The sequence below is a fragment of the Xenopus tropicalis genome, chromosome 1 (genome assembly GCF_000004195.4).
Source record: "Xenopus tropicalis strain Nigerian chromosome 1, UCB_Xtro_10.0, whole genome shotgun sequence".
NCBI classification, from domain to species: Eukaryota; Metazoa; Chordata; class Amphibia; order Anura; family Pipidae; genus Xenopus; species Xenopus tropicalis.
In genome coordinates this window covers 210,553,582-210,569,853 of record NC_030677.2, presented here as the reverse complement: position 1 = coordinate 210,569,853, position 16,272 = coordinate 210,553,582, and the positions used below count along the sequence as shown (strand labels likewise).

The 16,272-nt window shown below is 45.5% G+C and overlaps 1 protein-coding gene across 14 annotated transcripts in view; it reads right to left on the bottom strand.

The window, feature by feature from the left end:
- Window positions 1-16,272, bottom strand: part of celf4 (CUGBP, Elav-like family member 4) — a 748,037-nt gene that overhangs the window by 247,276 nt on the left and 484,489 nt on the right. For all 14 annotated transcript variants that reach the window (XR_004222627.1, XR_004222628.1, XM_031901654.1 and 11 more), the window contains 1 exon segment: window positions 8,224-8,272. Coding sequence is in view for 12 of the 14 variants with exons in the window: in XM_031901654.1 (XP_031757514.1) it covers window positions 8,224-8,272 (49 nt within the window). In the remaining 2 variants the exon portion in view is untranslated.

The window sequence follows — 16,272 nt, the reverse complement described above, 5'->3', positions numbered from 1 at the left end:
AATTTGTTAAATGGAAATCTTAAATTACTTTCTCTGCGCCGGGGTTTATTGGAGAGATATTGGATTATCACGAAACAGCCGTTAGTTTGTTTTTTCTTTGCCTTTTTTGTTTTTTTTCTCTCCGGCAGCGTTTTCCAATGAACGGAGGATTCGCTTTAAAGGGGCGCGTTACTGGGAATCTCTGGTTCTGCATTGGTATCAGAATCTGAATTATGGATGTTTTTAGCTATAGAGTGGCCTGGGGCGAGAAACACCCCGGGGCGAGAAACACCCAGGGCAAGGGCTGTCGGCTGGGCAACATTGGTACACAGTGTTACTGTTACCTCGCTCTTTGTGATATTTTATGTTTACAAAAGGCCAAACAGCTGAGCAAGATAGCAGCCGTGGTGTTAAATAGAGACAGTAGGGCAAGATGGAGACAGTAGGGCAAGATGGAGACAGTAGGGCAAGATGGAGACAGTAGGGCAAGATGGAGACAGTAGGGACAGATGGAGACAGTAGGACAAGATGGAGACAGTAGGGCAAGATGGAGACAGTAGGGCAAGATGGAGATAGTAGGGCAAGATGAAGACAGTATGACAAGATAGAGACAGCAGGGCAAGATGGAGACAGTAGGGCAAGATGGAAACAGTAGGGCAAGATGGAGACAGTAGGGCAAGATGGAGACAGTAGGGCAAGATGGAGACAGTAGGGCAAGATGGAGATAGTAGGGCAAGATGAAGACAGTATGACAAGATAGAGACAGCAGGGCAAGATGGAGACAGTAGGGCAAGATGGAAACAGTAGGGCAAGATGGAGACAGTAGGACAAGATGGAAACAGTAGGACAAGATAGAGACAGCAGGGCAAGATGGAGACAGTAGGGCAAGATAGAGACAGCAGGGCAAGATGGAGACAGTAGGGCAAGATGGAGACAGTAGGACAAGATAGAGACAGTAGGGCAAGATGGAGACAGTAGGGCAAGATGGAGACAGTAGGGCAAGATGAAGACTGTAAGGCAAGATGGGGACTATAATGGAGGATAGAGACAGTAGGGCAAGATGGAGACAGTAGGGCAAGATGGAGACAGGAAGGCAAGATGAAGAAGGTAGGACAAGATGGAGACAGTAGGGCAAGATGGAGACAGTAGGGCAAGATGGAGACAGGAAGGCAAGGTGAAGACAGTAGGACAAGATGGAGACAGTAGGACAAGATGGAGACAGTAGGGCAAGATGGAGACAGTAGGACAAGATGAAGACTGTAAGGGAAGATAGAGACAGAAGGGCAAGATGGAAACTGCATGTCAAAATGGAGACAGATGGAAACAGAACAAGATGGAGACAGTAGAGCATGATGGGGACTGTAGGACAAGTTAGACAAGCTAGGAACAGGATGGTGATGGGGCAAAATTAAGACAGTGGGTTAAGATGGCAACATTCAATTAAGATGACAGCATTAGGGCATTAGAGCATGATGGAAACAGTAGAGTAAGATGATGACAGTAGGGCAAGATGGAGACAGTAGGGCAAGATGGAGACAGTAGGGCAAATGGAGACAGTAGGGCAAGATGGAGACAGTAGAGCAGGATGGAGACAGTAGAGCAGGATGGAGACAGTACAGCAGGATGGATAGTGGACATTGGAACAAGATGGAGGCATTAGGGCAATATGGACACAGAAGGGGGAGATTATAAAGAAGTTTAGGGCAAGATGGCGGCTGTAGGACAAGATGGTGCCAGTCCGCCTTATAATAATGATGCCCGTCCCATGGAGTTGAGGTGGAACAGCCCTGCCCCATATAATTAATGGAGACCCTGCGCCATGTTGGCAGCTTATCTAAGTGCCTGGATACAAACCCTCAGCCCTGTGAGAACCAGCGCGGCTTCGGACATGGCCGCTCTTCCAGCCGCCGACATGGTTAATGTGTGTGACAGTCTCCTCGCAAGAATCATTCCAAACAGAATGTTGTTCATTTCCAGAGCAAGCACCTTGTATATAAACTGCTATTTGGAATGATGGTTTTATCATTTGCACTAATGCTGAGCAGACACCAGTGATTGGAAATAATGAATGCCATGGAGAAATGCAACGCCGAGTGTTTATTGGCTGCGGCGTTAACTCTTTGTGCCACTCCAGGAGCAGCAGCTTCCCTAGCCCCGAAGGCTCTGCCGATAGACAACTCCCAGCATCCCCAGTTAGCTGCTGCTGTACTATAAATACATATATATATAACTGAGAATAACTGAGGATGATGGGAGTCGTAGTTAAGCTTTTGTTACAATTTGTACCATTTGGGAACATGTGACGGGGGACGGCCAATGAACTAGGGCCTTTCGGCGCCAATTTGTTCTATTTGTGTTCTCTGCAGAGCTGGACTCCCTGGCGCTGGGAGTTGGCCAAGGAAAGGCAGTTATGGAGAATTACATTGCTGAGACCTGTGCAGATGGTCCCATTAAATGCCGCGCAGAGCTGTTTGTCTTTCCCACAGTTAGTGAGACTGTAACGTGTGACTGTAACCCGGACAGGACTGCTCCCCAATGGCTGGGTTCTCTCTTTGCACAGAGCCAATGGGGGCATTATTCCTGGGCTGTCTGTAGCGAGGGCTAGGGGTTGGAAAAATAAACGTTTTTGTGGGGTCCCATTATTTAGTTAAAGGGTAACTGTCAGACTTAGTGTTGGCAGTGAGTGTAGGTACCGGGGGCTACTGGATGGTCAACTCTGATATCTTCACTCGCCCTACGCTCTACACCTTGTCCTATATTTTCCATTATAACCTTATGTCACCATCTTGTCCTACAGTTTCACCTGTCTCTGTATCTGTCGTGCTCTGTTGCCTCTCTCTGGCCTAATGCCACCTTGCTCTGTTGTCTCTCTCTGGCCTAATGCCACCTTGCTCTGTTGTCTCTCTCTGGCCTAATGCCACCTTGCTCTGTTGTCTCTCTCTGGCCTAATGCCACCTTGCTCTGTTGTCTCTCTCTGGCCTAATGCCACCTTGCTCTGTTGTCTCTCTCTGGCCTAATGCCACCTTGCTCTGTTGTCTCTCTCTGGCCTAATGCCACCTTGCTCTGTTGTCTCTCTCTGGCCTAATGCCACCTTGCTCTGTTGTCTCTCTCTGGCCTAATGCCACCTTGCTCTGTTGTCTCTCTCTGGCCTAATGCCACCTTGCTCTTGTCTCTCTGGCTAATGCCACCTTGCTCTGTTGTCTCTCTCTGGCCTAATGCCACCTTGCTCTGTTGTCTCTCTCTGGCCTAATGTCACCTTGCTCTGTTGTCTCTCTCTGGCCTAATGCCACCTTGCTCTATTGTTTCCATCTTCCCCTGCTGTTTTTATTGTTCTGTACTGTCTCCAACTTGTCCTACTGTCTCCAGTGTTCTCTACTGTCTCTATCTTGCCCTCCTATCTCAGTCATTCTCTACTGTCTCTATCTTGCCCTACTGTCTCTATCTTGTCCTGCGGTCTCTATTTTGCCCTACCGTCTCCATCATTCTTTATCATCTCTATTTTGCCCTACTCTCTCCATTTTTATCTACTGTTTCTATCTTGCCCTACTGTCTCCATCTTGCCCTACTGTTTCTATCTTGCCTCCTATCTCCATCTTGTCCTACTGGCTCCATCATTCTCTACTGTCTATATTTTGTCCTATGGTCTCTATCATTATCTAATGTGTCCAACTTGTCCTACAGTCTCCACCATTATCTAATGTCCCTATCTTGTCCTACATTCTCCATCATTCTCTACTGTCTATATTTTGTCCTATGGTCTCCATCATTATCTAATGTCTCCATCTTGTCCTATTGTCTCCACCATTATCTAATGTCTCTATCTTGTCCTACATTCTCCATCATTCTCTACTGTCTATATTTTGCCCTACGTTCTCCATCATTATCTACTGTCTCTATCTTGTTCTACTGTCTCCATTATTATCTGAGGTCTCTATCTTGTCCTACAGTCCTTCCTACCTACATCAGGAGACCTGTATTTACTGTATGGCCAAGGCAGGTGCTTTGGCCATACAGTAAATACAGGTCTCCTGATGTGCCTTGTGCCCGCTGACACACCTGAATGGAGTCTATGGACTCCTCTAAGTTTACTATTCATTAGTAAATGATTTGTGCCTGAGAGTGAATGGGGCAAACACCTCAGTAAATACCCCTCTTTCCTTTCCAACCGATGGTTTAACCAGGAATACACTTTATGAAACGTGTTTACTTATAACCTTCTATATATTGGTGCACGTGTATATATAGATATATCTATCTATCTACGTGTCTTTCTGAACGTTTCAGTGCCCATCTGTGGGACTGATCTGCCATATTGCTCATTAGGAGCGCCCACCCACACACAGCCGCCCACTTTCAGTAGGAGAAGGCAAGTTGCAGTTCAACAACAGACGTTTAAACTGAACATTTCCAACCATTATTACTCAGTGTCTATATTCCTCCACGTTATGCTGAGGATGGGGAGGAACAGAATTGCCCTTTCTGCCCTAAACCCAGCGAGTGAGTCCGCAAACAGACCCCCCCACCTCTCTCGCTGTACGTTATTATTCTTTATGTAAATGGAAGGGCCGTCCTGCTTTATGGTACAGAGATATTGCAAGTCAGCATCCTTTTTGCTGTTTAAGTATTGAATATGCAATTAATGGGAAGGGATTTGGTCATGCCTGGTGCTGGGAGGGAGCAGAAAGCGCTGAATAATCGGGTTTGGGGGCACGGTGTCAGCGCGGGGTGATGTATGAGTGAAATTGAAGTTAAGAAATATAGCTGAATGTACATCCCTTTTAGATTCAATACAAGGACTTTGTCCCCTGGGAATGTTCGAGGGAAGCGGATTTCAGGCGCCGACATTATCTCGCCCGGCCGTTCAGCTCCTGACATCGTACTTTCCACTCCGGCGACAAACACAAGTCGTTCCCTTTCCCATCGCCCATTATTAAAGCGCCGTAAGTGGCACCGATTGCATTCGCTTTCCCGGCTCGTTTCGGCCCCCCCTCCGGCTTGGCAATGAGCTGCCGGAGATTTCTTATTGCCCCCCGTTACACCCAGGGGCTCATTGACTAACACTTAGTAACTTCTGCATATGGACACGTTTGTAAATAACAATAATTTCCTGCGCGTTTTTGTTACTGGAAAGTCGTAAGCAAAATTGCGTTTGTTGGGCGCCATCGGGCCCAGTTGTGGTGGATTCCACTTGGAGCGCAGCCACAATAATGGTCATTTATGCCCATTATTACACTTTACACACTGCCCTTAAGGTGGCCCTTAGACCGATTTGGCAGCTAATTGGCACTATTAGTGTATTGTTAGTGTATGGGCCCTAATGAGGGGCCTCCCCTGGCCTGAAGTCAGCCAGATCTCGATCGGGCAGGTTTGTTGATGCGGTCCCCGAACATTGGACGCCTATATCCGTTGTTCTAATTAGGGGTGCACTGAACCCCTGAACCCACCCCAATGGATTCAGCCAAATGCCGAAGTGAATATGAACCCTAAGATCTTGATCGTCAGGTTTGAAAATCAGTTGAATTGGGGACCGCATTGGCTCATTGATGCGGTCCCCAAACGATGGACACCTATACCCGTTGTTCTAATTAGGGATGCACCTAACCCAGTTTTTTGGGTTCGGCCAAACCCCTGAACCCACCCCAATGGATTCAGCTGAATACCGAATCCGAACCCTAATTAGCATATGCATATGAGCACTAACGAGGGGCCTCCCCTGGCCTGAAATCGGTCAGATCTTGATCGGGCAGGTTTGAAAATCAGTTGAATTGGGGGGCGCATTGGCTTGTTGATGTGGTCTCTGAATGATGGACGTCTATACTCGTCGTTCTAATTAGGGATGCACTGAACCCAGGTTTTTTGGGTTTGGCCGAACCCCCGAACCCACCCCAATGGATTCAGCTGAATACTGAACCGAATCTGAACCCTAAGATCTTGATCGGGCAGGTTTGAAAATCAGTCGAATTGGGGACCGCAAGGGCTCTTTGATGCAGCCCCCGAACGATGGACGCCTATACCCATCGTTCTAATTAGGGGTGCACCAAATCCAGTTTTTTGGGTTCGGCCAAACCTCTGAACCCACCCCGATGGATTCAGCCGAATACCAAACCGAATCTGAACCCTAACATCTAACCCTTCCGAATGCTAATTAGCATATGTTAATTTATGCTAAATAGGATTTGGTTCGGCCAGGACCCTGGATTCGGCCGAAACAGAACCCTGCCAAAAAAGCCTGAATCCTGGCCGAATACCAAACCGAATCCTAGTTCTAATCGATCATAATATCGACTAATCGACTAATATCTACAGTTAGTATTAATGTTTGTATATATAGTTATGTATGTGAGTGTATAGGTTGGTAAGTATAGGTGTGGGTTTACTTGGATGGGTTGAACTTGATGGTATTTTTTCAACCCTATGATGCTATTTGGCCCCAGGGCCAAACGACTGAATTAGCCTGAATTAGCCCAATATCGCCCACCCATAGGTGTGGGTATCGGGAGAAGATCCGCTCGCTTGGCGACCTCACCAAGCAAGCAGATCTTAACGCATATGGCCACCTTTATAGTGCTTTTCCACACACTGGGCAGCCACACCGAGACCCCACAATTCTAGGGGTGCCCCTTTTGTCCTGCATGTTGGATCAGCTATTAATGTGTAGAGGCTACCGGTATAAATGCAGAATAAATTGATAATTAGCCATGCAGAATAGGGGTTTTATATGCCCGTGGTTCCCTAAGGGATAAAGAGCACCAGGCAGGCGCTAAAAAAGCCCAAAAAGGGCTATGGGGACCCCCATAGCTGAAGGGCCTGAAACACCAGAACTGTTTGGGGGTTCAAGCTTTACAAGCCCTGCCTGATGCTCTTTATCCTATAGAGTAAGCATTATCCTATGTTAGAGTATGTGGCCCCCCAAAAGATTTTCTTAGACCCCCCCGAATTAAGCTTGTGTAATAACTGATGACATCACTAAGCACCGTTTATAAGGAGATAATTTACAGTTTAGTCCCATAAGGAAATGACCAAAGTGTATATTATAAATATCTACTAGTCTACTGATATACACAGGGAAAGACAGGGGGGAATGGGGGAGTTATGACACATACAATGTTTATATATTATTTCGGAACAACAGGGTAATTTCATATCAGATAGCAGTCATTGAGATACATGGGCCAATGTATGGATCATTCTGGCCTTCAGAGAAATGATTTATGGGGTAAAACATGTAGCAGGCAGCAATTGGGCAAAAAGCATCCACATGAACTGATCAGAATATCCCTATACAGTGTATTTTCAGTCTATGTAGAACTGACACAACAGGTATTTATATTTCTAAGCGGACAGAAGGCAGGAGGAGCCTTCGGTTGCTCGTCTGCTCAGTATTACTTGAATATAGAGTGTAGGTGGGTATGTAGCCCCTATAATTTGACCCGTAAAGTGCATCATTTCTCTTCTAATGCTTCATCTGGATTGAAAATTGCCTGTAAAAAGCTGTAGTGCTATAGGCCCATAGCCAGGGTATCTGAAGTTCTATAGGTCCACAGGTTGGAACCCTTGGCTGCTCCTTAAAAGGGTATGTACCCACTGGCATTTAAACATGTGTGACCTTCGGACCTGTGGCTCAGTACCCATAGGAATCCAAGCCAATACAGTACATGGTAGAATACATACAAAATGCAGTTTAACAGGGAAGGCAATTAGCCCCGTGTCATTAGAGAGATAACGATCCACTCCGACCCAATCAGCACGGAATAAAGAGCCAGGGCTGTTTCGTTATCTCCCTATGGGTTGGCTGGCACCTCTGCAGCAATGGCTCCATAGCGCGTACATGGCAGTGAGACAGTTAACATGCTGAGAAATACTCATTATTCTCCCTGCAGAATCTTCCATTGGGGGGGGGGGAGAGAAAAAGAAGTTTGGATTCATTTTCAACTTTCTCAAAAAATCAGCATCTGACACTCGGCTCCTTAACGAGCCGCTATTGGTTTCCAAGGCAATCATTGGCACCTACAGCCTTCTAAAAATCTAATAATAATTGAATGTAGGGGGGTTGGTTGGGTCGGGGGGGGGGATAAAGGAAAGGAATAAAAAGGGAGAGAGATTGAATAGAACAAAAGCCCTTGCTGCAGAGGGGGAATGGGCTGGCAGTGATTACGCTGCTAATTGATCCGCGCGCCGCGTGGCACAATCCAAAAAGCAATCATTGTACTTAGCGCCAAGGCTTGGAGCAATATAGACAACTACCTCCTCGGCTCTCGCTGTCCGCCGGCTTCACCTGGATTGGTCTGTTCATCTGCAAAACAAGAAAAAAAGCCAGTTAGAGGGGTTTGGCAGCTCCCGCTGTCGGCTCAATGTAGAACATCTCAATGGGCTCGATCTGCTGCTCATTGACTGCTTGGGGCTTCCAAGTTTGTGCCTTTTATGGGGGGGATTTAAAGGAAAACTATACCCCTAACAGATACGTAACCAACAGACAGTTTATATTATACTAAGTGACCTATCAAAACATCTTTCCAAACTGTAATATATATATCAAAATACTACTTTTTACATCTTTTCCCTTGAGCCGCCATTTAGTGATAGGCTGTGTGTTCCCTCAGAGATCAGCTGACAGGAAGTGATGCAGCTCTAACTGTAACAGGAAGTAGTGTGGGAGTAACAGATAGTTTATATTATACTAAGGGACCTATTAAAGAATCTCCCCAAACTGAAATATATATATCAGTAAATATTGCCCTTTTATATCCTTTCCCTTCAGCCGCCATTTAGTCATGGGCTGTGTGTTCCCTCAGAGATCAGCTGACAGGAAGTGATGCAGCTCTGACTGTAACAGGAAGTAGTGTGGGAGTAACAGATATTTTATATTATACTAAGGGACCTATTAAAGAATCTCCCCAAACTGAAATATATATATCAGTAAATATTGCCCTTTTATATCCTTTCCCTTGAGCCGCCATTTAGTGATGGGCTGTGTGCTCCCTCAGAGATCAGCTGACAGGAAGTGATGCAGCGCTAACTGTAACAGGAAGTAGGGTGGGAGCAAAAGGCAGAACTCTGCCCATTCATTGGCTGATGGGGCCTAGCATGTATGTGTGCCTTGGCTTGTTTGTGTGCACTGTGACTCCTATGATCCCAGGGGGCGGCCCTTAGTACTTAAAATGGCAGTTTCCTATTTAGGATTACCCAATGGCACATACTAAAATAGTATATGTTTATGAAAATGGATGAAGCAGGGTTTTACATATGGGCTGGTTTATGCAATATATTTTTATGGAAACCTATATTGTTCAGGGGTATAGTTATCCTTTAATTAGGACCCTCCCCTTCTGAAAAGCAGCAGCTGAATACGGCTATGGACGTTACCCCCAGACTAGTGTGAATAATAAGATTTTTTTGCACCTTTGCCCACTTGAAGTGCAACTCTTTGCACTAATAGAAAGAAACCCAAAGTAGAGGGCATTCATGCTAGGAACCGCAACGCTGTCAACCAACCCCATGTTATGAGGGAAATAATGATCCAAGCAAGGCCTTTTGGAGACCATTTATCATGGTGTCATTTAGCGTGAAGAGGAATTCAGGCCTAAAAAACCAGGACTGGATCATTATCTCAGGACATAGGGTTGGTCGACAGCTCAGGAGAGTGCCCCAGGGGTGGCAAGGTGCTCCCTCGGCAGGGCATTATATATACAAGGAGCCTTTGAGCTCCTTGTATATATGAGGTTCATCCTGACCTCATCAGTCCCTCTGGGGCATGTAACCCTTTGGGGTCCAGGACTTGCACCTACTGTGGGGTTAGTAAATGAGCTCCAGTAACTGTGGTAGAGTAAATATAGTAAGGTGAGGTGGATAGACATTTCCTACAGAGTGTATAGTATGCTGAGATGGTAAGCTGTAAGTTAGCATGGTAGGGCAAGATGTATTATAGAAGGGGCTATGGAAGATGTCCAACCCTGGCCCTGAAAGAGAAAGAAGCAGAGGGCATATACATAATGTGTTGATTGGCCAAGGTCTGTATCATGCTTCATACACCTAATTGTGCATGGGAAGCTAGGCATCCCTTTCCCTCATTGATTACTAAATGATCCAACTTTGTTAGTGAATCTCCTGGTCTGGGATGGGGCCTGTATGGTGCTGGGCTATGGTTTCAGCCGGCACAGACCCTGAGCGTGGAACACAGATATGCACCAAGCCACTAGGATGTTATTGGATGGCAATGCTTAGATGATATTCTGCTATGAGGAGGCTCAGGATTAATCCCGACATCTCATTAAGCCAATTTCCCCTCTGCACGGAACGTCTAGAGCACGAGAGTGCGGTGCTAGGCCTGAAGTAGCGCTAATAATGTGCGCTCTACGGACATCCCTGGCTTGGACGTGCTAATGAGACGAACTGCTGGAGCAATTAATTGAGCTTCTCTAAAACCGAGGCAGTTAGTAGAAGTTCTTTCTCGTAATTGGCAGCCATTACTAGAACATGTTTCCAGGCCGACCCGATATGTTCTGGCAGTTGTTAAAGGAGCCACCGGCCGTCATTCTAATAGAGATGGTTCTACCAGGGTCATCTTTAGTACTGGTGTGGCCCCGGGGGGGGCTGACTTTTAGGGGTCCCCCCATTATTTCTATATCTTATCTATAGGAAGAGCTATCTATAGAACTCTTCTTATTGCTTTCCATGTACAGGACAGTAACTAGTAGGGTAGAGCAACCACGCAGGTGTCCATAAAGGTGAATAATGATGAGCACTTGGGCTCCAGACTGACCAACCACACAAATTGCATATAACAAACAAAAAAGAAACTACCGAAAGCCAGATATTGGCAGAATTAGTCTGGATAAACAACTTCCCACACTCTGAGTCTGACAGATCTAAATCTTCATTAACAAGAACCTGACAGAACATGTTGAAAGTAAGAAGTTTAACCCAATGACTATCAACCAAGAACAATGTCTTTTCTACTTGTTCTACTTGCCCTATATTCTGGTAGCTACAGGCAAGCTCAAGTTGAATGACTAGGTCTGTGTGTGTGTATGGCCTTAACCCCCAAGGTCTTCAACCAGGAGACCCACCTACACTGGGACAATAAGTTCTTCAAGTTCATGACTAATAAGTTCTTCCAAACTATCAAACCATCTCAACTCTTTTTGTGTATTTTTATATATCCACAAGCCGCAGTGTTATCTACCAATGCACTCATAAATAACTCTTTTCGGCCCATTAAATTGTTATTAAAATTGCCCATAAATCTTCTGAAGGTTTCATGAAACCCACAAGATTCAAAACATTACTCAAAGAGGAAGAGGAGAAGGTCCAGCATAAATAGTTCTAATGTTCTTAGCTTTCTTCCCATCTGTCCGTGTACTGTGATAATGGGGGTCTGTAACCAAATATCAAATTTCTAGTCTTTTAACAATGATAAGAGCAAAGAATTAGCAGGTTTTGAGAGAGCAGAGCCAAGATTAACACATGAACTTGTACAAAAAGATCTGACTCAGATGGTAGATACTATTGTATTATGTATAGGGGGTATCAAACTGGGAAACTGCCTTGGGTCCCACATATAATGGTTCTCCACAGCGTAGGTGACACTAGGCAAGATGGAGACAGTAAATCTGGTTGCTGACTGTGATTCAAGATGGTGACAATAGGGCAAGATAGAGACAGTAGGATAAGAGGGAGACAGTAGGGCAAGGTGGTGACAGCAGGACAAGATGGTGACAGTAGGGCAAGATAGAGACAGTAGGGCAAGAGGGAGACAGTAGGGCAAGATGGAGACAGTAGGGCAAGATGGATACAGTAGGATAAGAGGGAGACAGTAGGGCAAGATGTAACAGTAGGGCAAGATGGAGACAGTGGGACAAGATGGTGACAGTAGGGCAAGAGGGAGACAGTAGGGCAAGATGGAGACAGTAGGGCAAGATAGATACAGTAGGATAAGAGGGAGACAGTAGGGCAAGATGTAAAAGTAGGGCAAGATGGAGACAGTAGGGCAAGATAGATACAGTAGGATAAGAGGGAGAGGGTAGGGCAAGATGGAGACAGCAGGGCAAGATGGAGACAGTAGGGCAAGATGGAGACAGCAGGGCAAGACTGGACAGTATTAGACATTTGGAGCAGATTGAGACAGTAGGTCGAGATGGGCTGGATGACAGACAAAATTGTGGCAGCAGGGAAAGATAGAAAAAGTAGGGCTAGATGGTGACTGCTGGACAATATACAGTAGGGCAAGATGGAAACAGTTGGAGAAGATTGAGACATTAGGCCAAGATGGGCTAGATAGAGACTGTTCAAATTTGGGTCAGTAGGGGAAGATGGAGACAGTAGGGCAAGACGGAGACCGTAGGGAATGATGGAGACAGTAGGGCAAGATGGAGACAGTAGGGCATGACGGAGACAGTAGGGCAAGATGGAGACAGTAGGACAGGATGGAGACAGTAGGGAATGATGGAGACAGTAGGGCAAGATGGAGACAGTAGGGCAAGATGGAGACAGTAGGGCAAGATGGAGACAGTAGGGAATGATGGAGACAGTAGGGCAAGATGGAGACAGTAGGGCAAGATGGAGACAGTAGGGAATGATGGAGACAGTAGGGCAAGATGGAGACAGTAGGGCAAGATGGAGACAGTAGGGCAAGATGGAGACAGTAGGACAGGATGGAGACAGTAGGGAATGATGGAGACAGTAGGGCAAGATGGAGACAGTAGGGCAAGATGGAGACAGTAGGGCAAGACGGAGACAGTAGGGCAAGATGGAGACAGTAGGACAGGATGGAGACAGTAGGGCAAGATGGAGACAGTAGGGCAAGACGGAGACAGTAGGGAATGATGGAGACAGTAGGGCAAGACGGAGACAGTAGGGCAAGATGGAGACAGTAGGACAGGATGGAGACAGTAGGGCAAGATGGAGACAGTAGGGCAAGATGGAGACAGTAGGACAGGATGGAGACAGTAGGGCAAGATGGAGACAGTAGGGCAAGATGGAGACAGTAGGGCAAGATGGAGACAGTAGGACAGGATGGAGACAGTAGGGCAAGATGGAGACAGTAGGGCAAGATGGAGACAGTAGGACAGGATGGAGACAGTAGGGCAAGATGGAGACAGTAATATTTTGTGTTACCCCAGGCAAAGAAACCAGTAGAGTCTGCAGCATGCAATTAAATAGCTAATTAGAATGAATATATAAATGCATCTCAGTAATGGACTCCTTGCTCCCCCATCTCCCACATAAGCTCCTCTCTCTCTCACATTTCAGAATCAAATCTTTTTGTTACCTGGGAAATAATGAAGTATCTTTTTTTTTTTTTTTGTCAACGAAAGTTACATTTTCCGCAAAACGAATTGCTATAATGATCTGAAATGGAAGTTAATATCCTTAAACTTATGCGCCGCTTGGTTTCCAGCATTAAAACATTCCCAGCCAATATTTCATCATTTTTATTACAACTCCAATTTGGTAAATATTAAGTAAGTTAAATAACCCATAGTCGCTACACACAGCATGGGCGATTTGCTGGGAAGATAAATGATGGCCCCGCCGCTCCCTACACTTCATGACTGGAATGAGGATCTCACCGGCTGCAACTCGCTCCCTGCCAACGTTCTGAGGCTCTGACTGGCTACAGGGTCGGCTAATGATTGGCTAATGGAGCCAATCAGTTCTAATGACTGGTTCTAGTACTGGTATATTCTGTTTTAACAATGTGAGTGCCAACTAGTTGATCTAACTCTTTGAACATGATCTGACCAGGTTAATAATTGCAAAATAGCGACTAGAGATTGGTTTAACCTACAACTACTAGAGGTTGGTCTATACTTCACTACAGGTTAGTATACACTACATTATAGGGTGGCCTAGCCTACAGTACTGATTGGTTTAGCCTACACTCCATGTTGGTCTAGCCTAAATTATTCATTGGTCTAGCCTACACTACAGGTTGGTCTAGCCTACACTACAGACTGGTCTAGCCTACAATACAGGTTGGTGTAGCCTACACTACAGACTGGCTTACCCTACACTACAGACTGGCTTAGCCTACACTACAGGTTGGTCTAGCCTAAATAATAGATTTGCCTATCCTAAACTACAGATTGGTCTACCTTACACTACAGGTTGGTCTAGCCTACACTACAGGCTGGTCTAGCCTACACTACAGACTGGCTTAGCCTACACCACAGACTGGCTTAGCCTACACTACAGGTTGGTCTAGCTTAAGTAATAGATTGGTGTAGCCTAAACTACAGGTTGGCCTAAACTACACTACAGACTGGCTTAGCCTACACTACAGGTTGGTCTAGCCTAAATAATAGATTTGCCTATCCTAAACTACAGATTGGTCTACCTTACACTACAGGTTGGTCTAGCCTACACTACAGGCTGGTCTAGCCTACACTACAGACTGGCTTAGCCTACACTACAGACTGGCTTAGCCTACACTACAGGTTGGTCTAGCTTAAGTAATAGATTGGTGTAGCCTAAACTACAGGTTGGCCTAAACTACACTACAGGCTGGTTTGTCCTACACTACATGTTGGCCTAGCCTACACTACAGGTTGGTCTAGCCTAAATAATAGATTTGCCTATCCTAAACTACAGATTGGTCTACCTTACACTACAGGTTGGTCTAGCCTACACTACAGGCTGGTCTAGCCTACACTACAGACTGGCTTAGCCTACACTACAGACTGGCTTAGCCTACACTACAGGTTGGTCTAGCTTAAGTAATAGATTGGTGTAGCCTAAACTACAGGTTGGCCTAAACTACACTACAGGCTGGTTTGTCCTACACTACATGTTGGCCTAGTCTACACTACAGATTGGTCTAGCCTAAATTATAGATTGATCTAGCCTACACTACAGGTTGGTCTAAACTACACTACAGGCTGGTTTGTCCTACATTACACATTGACCTAGCCTACACAACAGATTGGTCTAGCCTACACTACAGATTGGTCTAGCCTAAATTATACAGTAGATTGGTCTAGCCTACACTACAGATTGGTCTAAACTACACAAAAGACAGGTTTGACCCACACTGCAGGTTGATCTAGCCTAAATAATAGCTTGGTCTTACCTACACTACAGGTTGGTATCACTTGAAATGTTCCAGTGATTTGATTGTTTGATTGGCTGTTTAGCTAACCTTTGTGAATGTTTTGATTGGTTACAGGATGGTCTAGCCATGCCAACATTCTAATGTTCTGATTGGCCTGAAGCTGCAGCATGTTCTGTAACCCAACCTCAGCTACATGTGAGAATAAAGTATAATGAATGGAGAAAAACCCCTCGTAACTGTGACATTTCTATGGATTGGTCCCTACAAGGGGAGCCTCGGGCCACTTACAGCTATTGTGTTCCATTGGCACCAATCCCCTTCTAGCCTTTTATCATAACTCTATAAAAATACATTGCTGGAACGAAGCCACGTTACGTATCTGCAAGATAATGAATATACCGCACAGTCTTGGAAGAGAATTAAATATTGTATAAGGGGAGGGAGGCGGCTAAGGTTACAATTAATGTAATACATACCATCATTTAATACTCCTCTTAACTGATCTACTTGACAAATGGTATTTTTAATACAGTCCACTAGTCTTAATGAAAATCAAAATCATCTACTCATAAAACACACTAATTATCCGGTTGAGCGGCGAACAGGTAGTAATTAGTATCCCCTGCTTAGCGTTCTCTGATCCAACGGTGATTCGAGGTGACGCTTGGCCTGTGTCAGAGGGAGAGTGGGCTCTAATTTGTCTAAGTACAGACATCATGGGTCTGAAAATTAACCTGTTATTATATTCTATCAATGCAACGCCGGGCAGTCTCTAGGTGAGATTAGACAGAGCGTATCAGCCTTGTGGTGTCTCATTATAGCAACTAACAAACTTACAGACTTTCCTCATTATTTTTAGCTGTTAGATGGTTCTGTGAATAGTAGTTTAACAACAACTACAACTGTTGAGTTACAAGTAGGGTAACAATAAAATAAAGCATTACTATTACCACAATCCCCCACTGCTACTATAGGCACCATCTCTCCCTACTATACCTGCTATCCCACAGCCCCAGTCCCTTCCCAGAGGCTATTATCCCCCCACTGCTACTATAGGCACCATCTCTCCCTACTATACCTGCTATCCCACAGCCCCAGTCCCTTCCCAGAGACTATTATCCCCCACTGCTACTATAGGCACCATCTCTCCCTACTATACCTGCTATCCCACAGCCCCAGTCCCTTCCCAGAGGCTATTATCCCACTGCTACTATAGGCACCATCTCTCCCTACTATACCTGCTA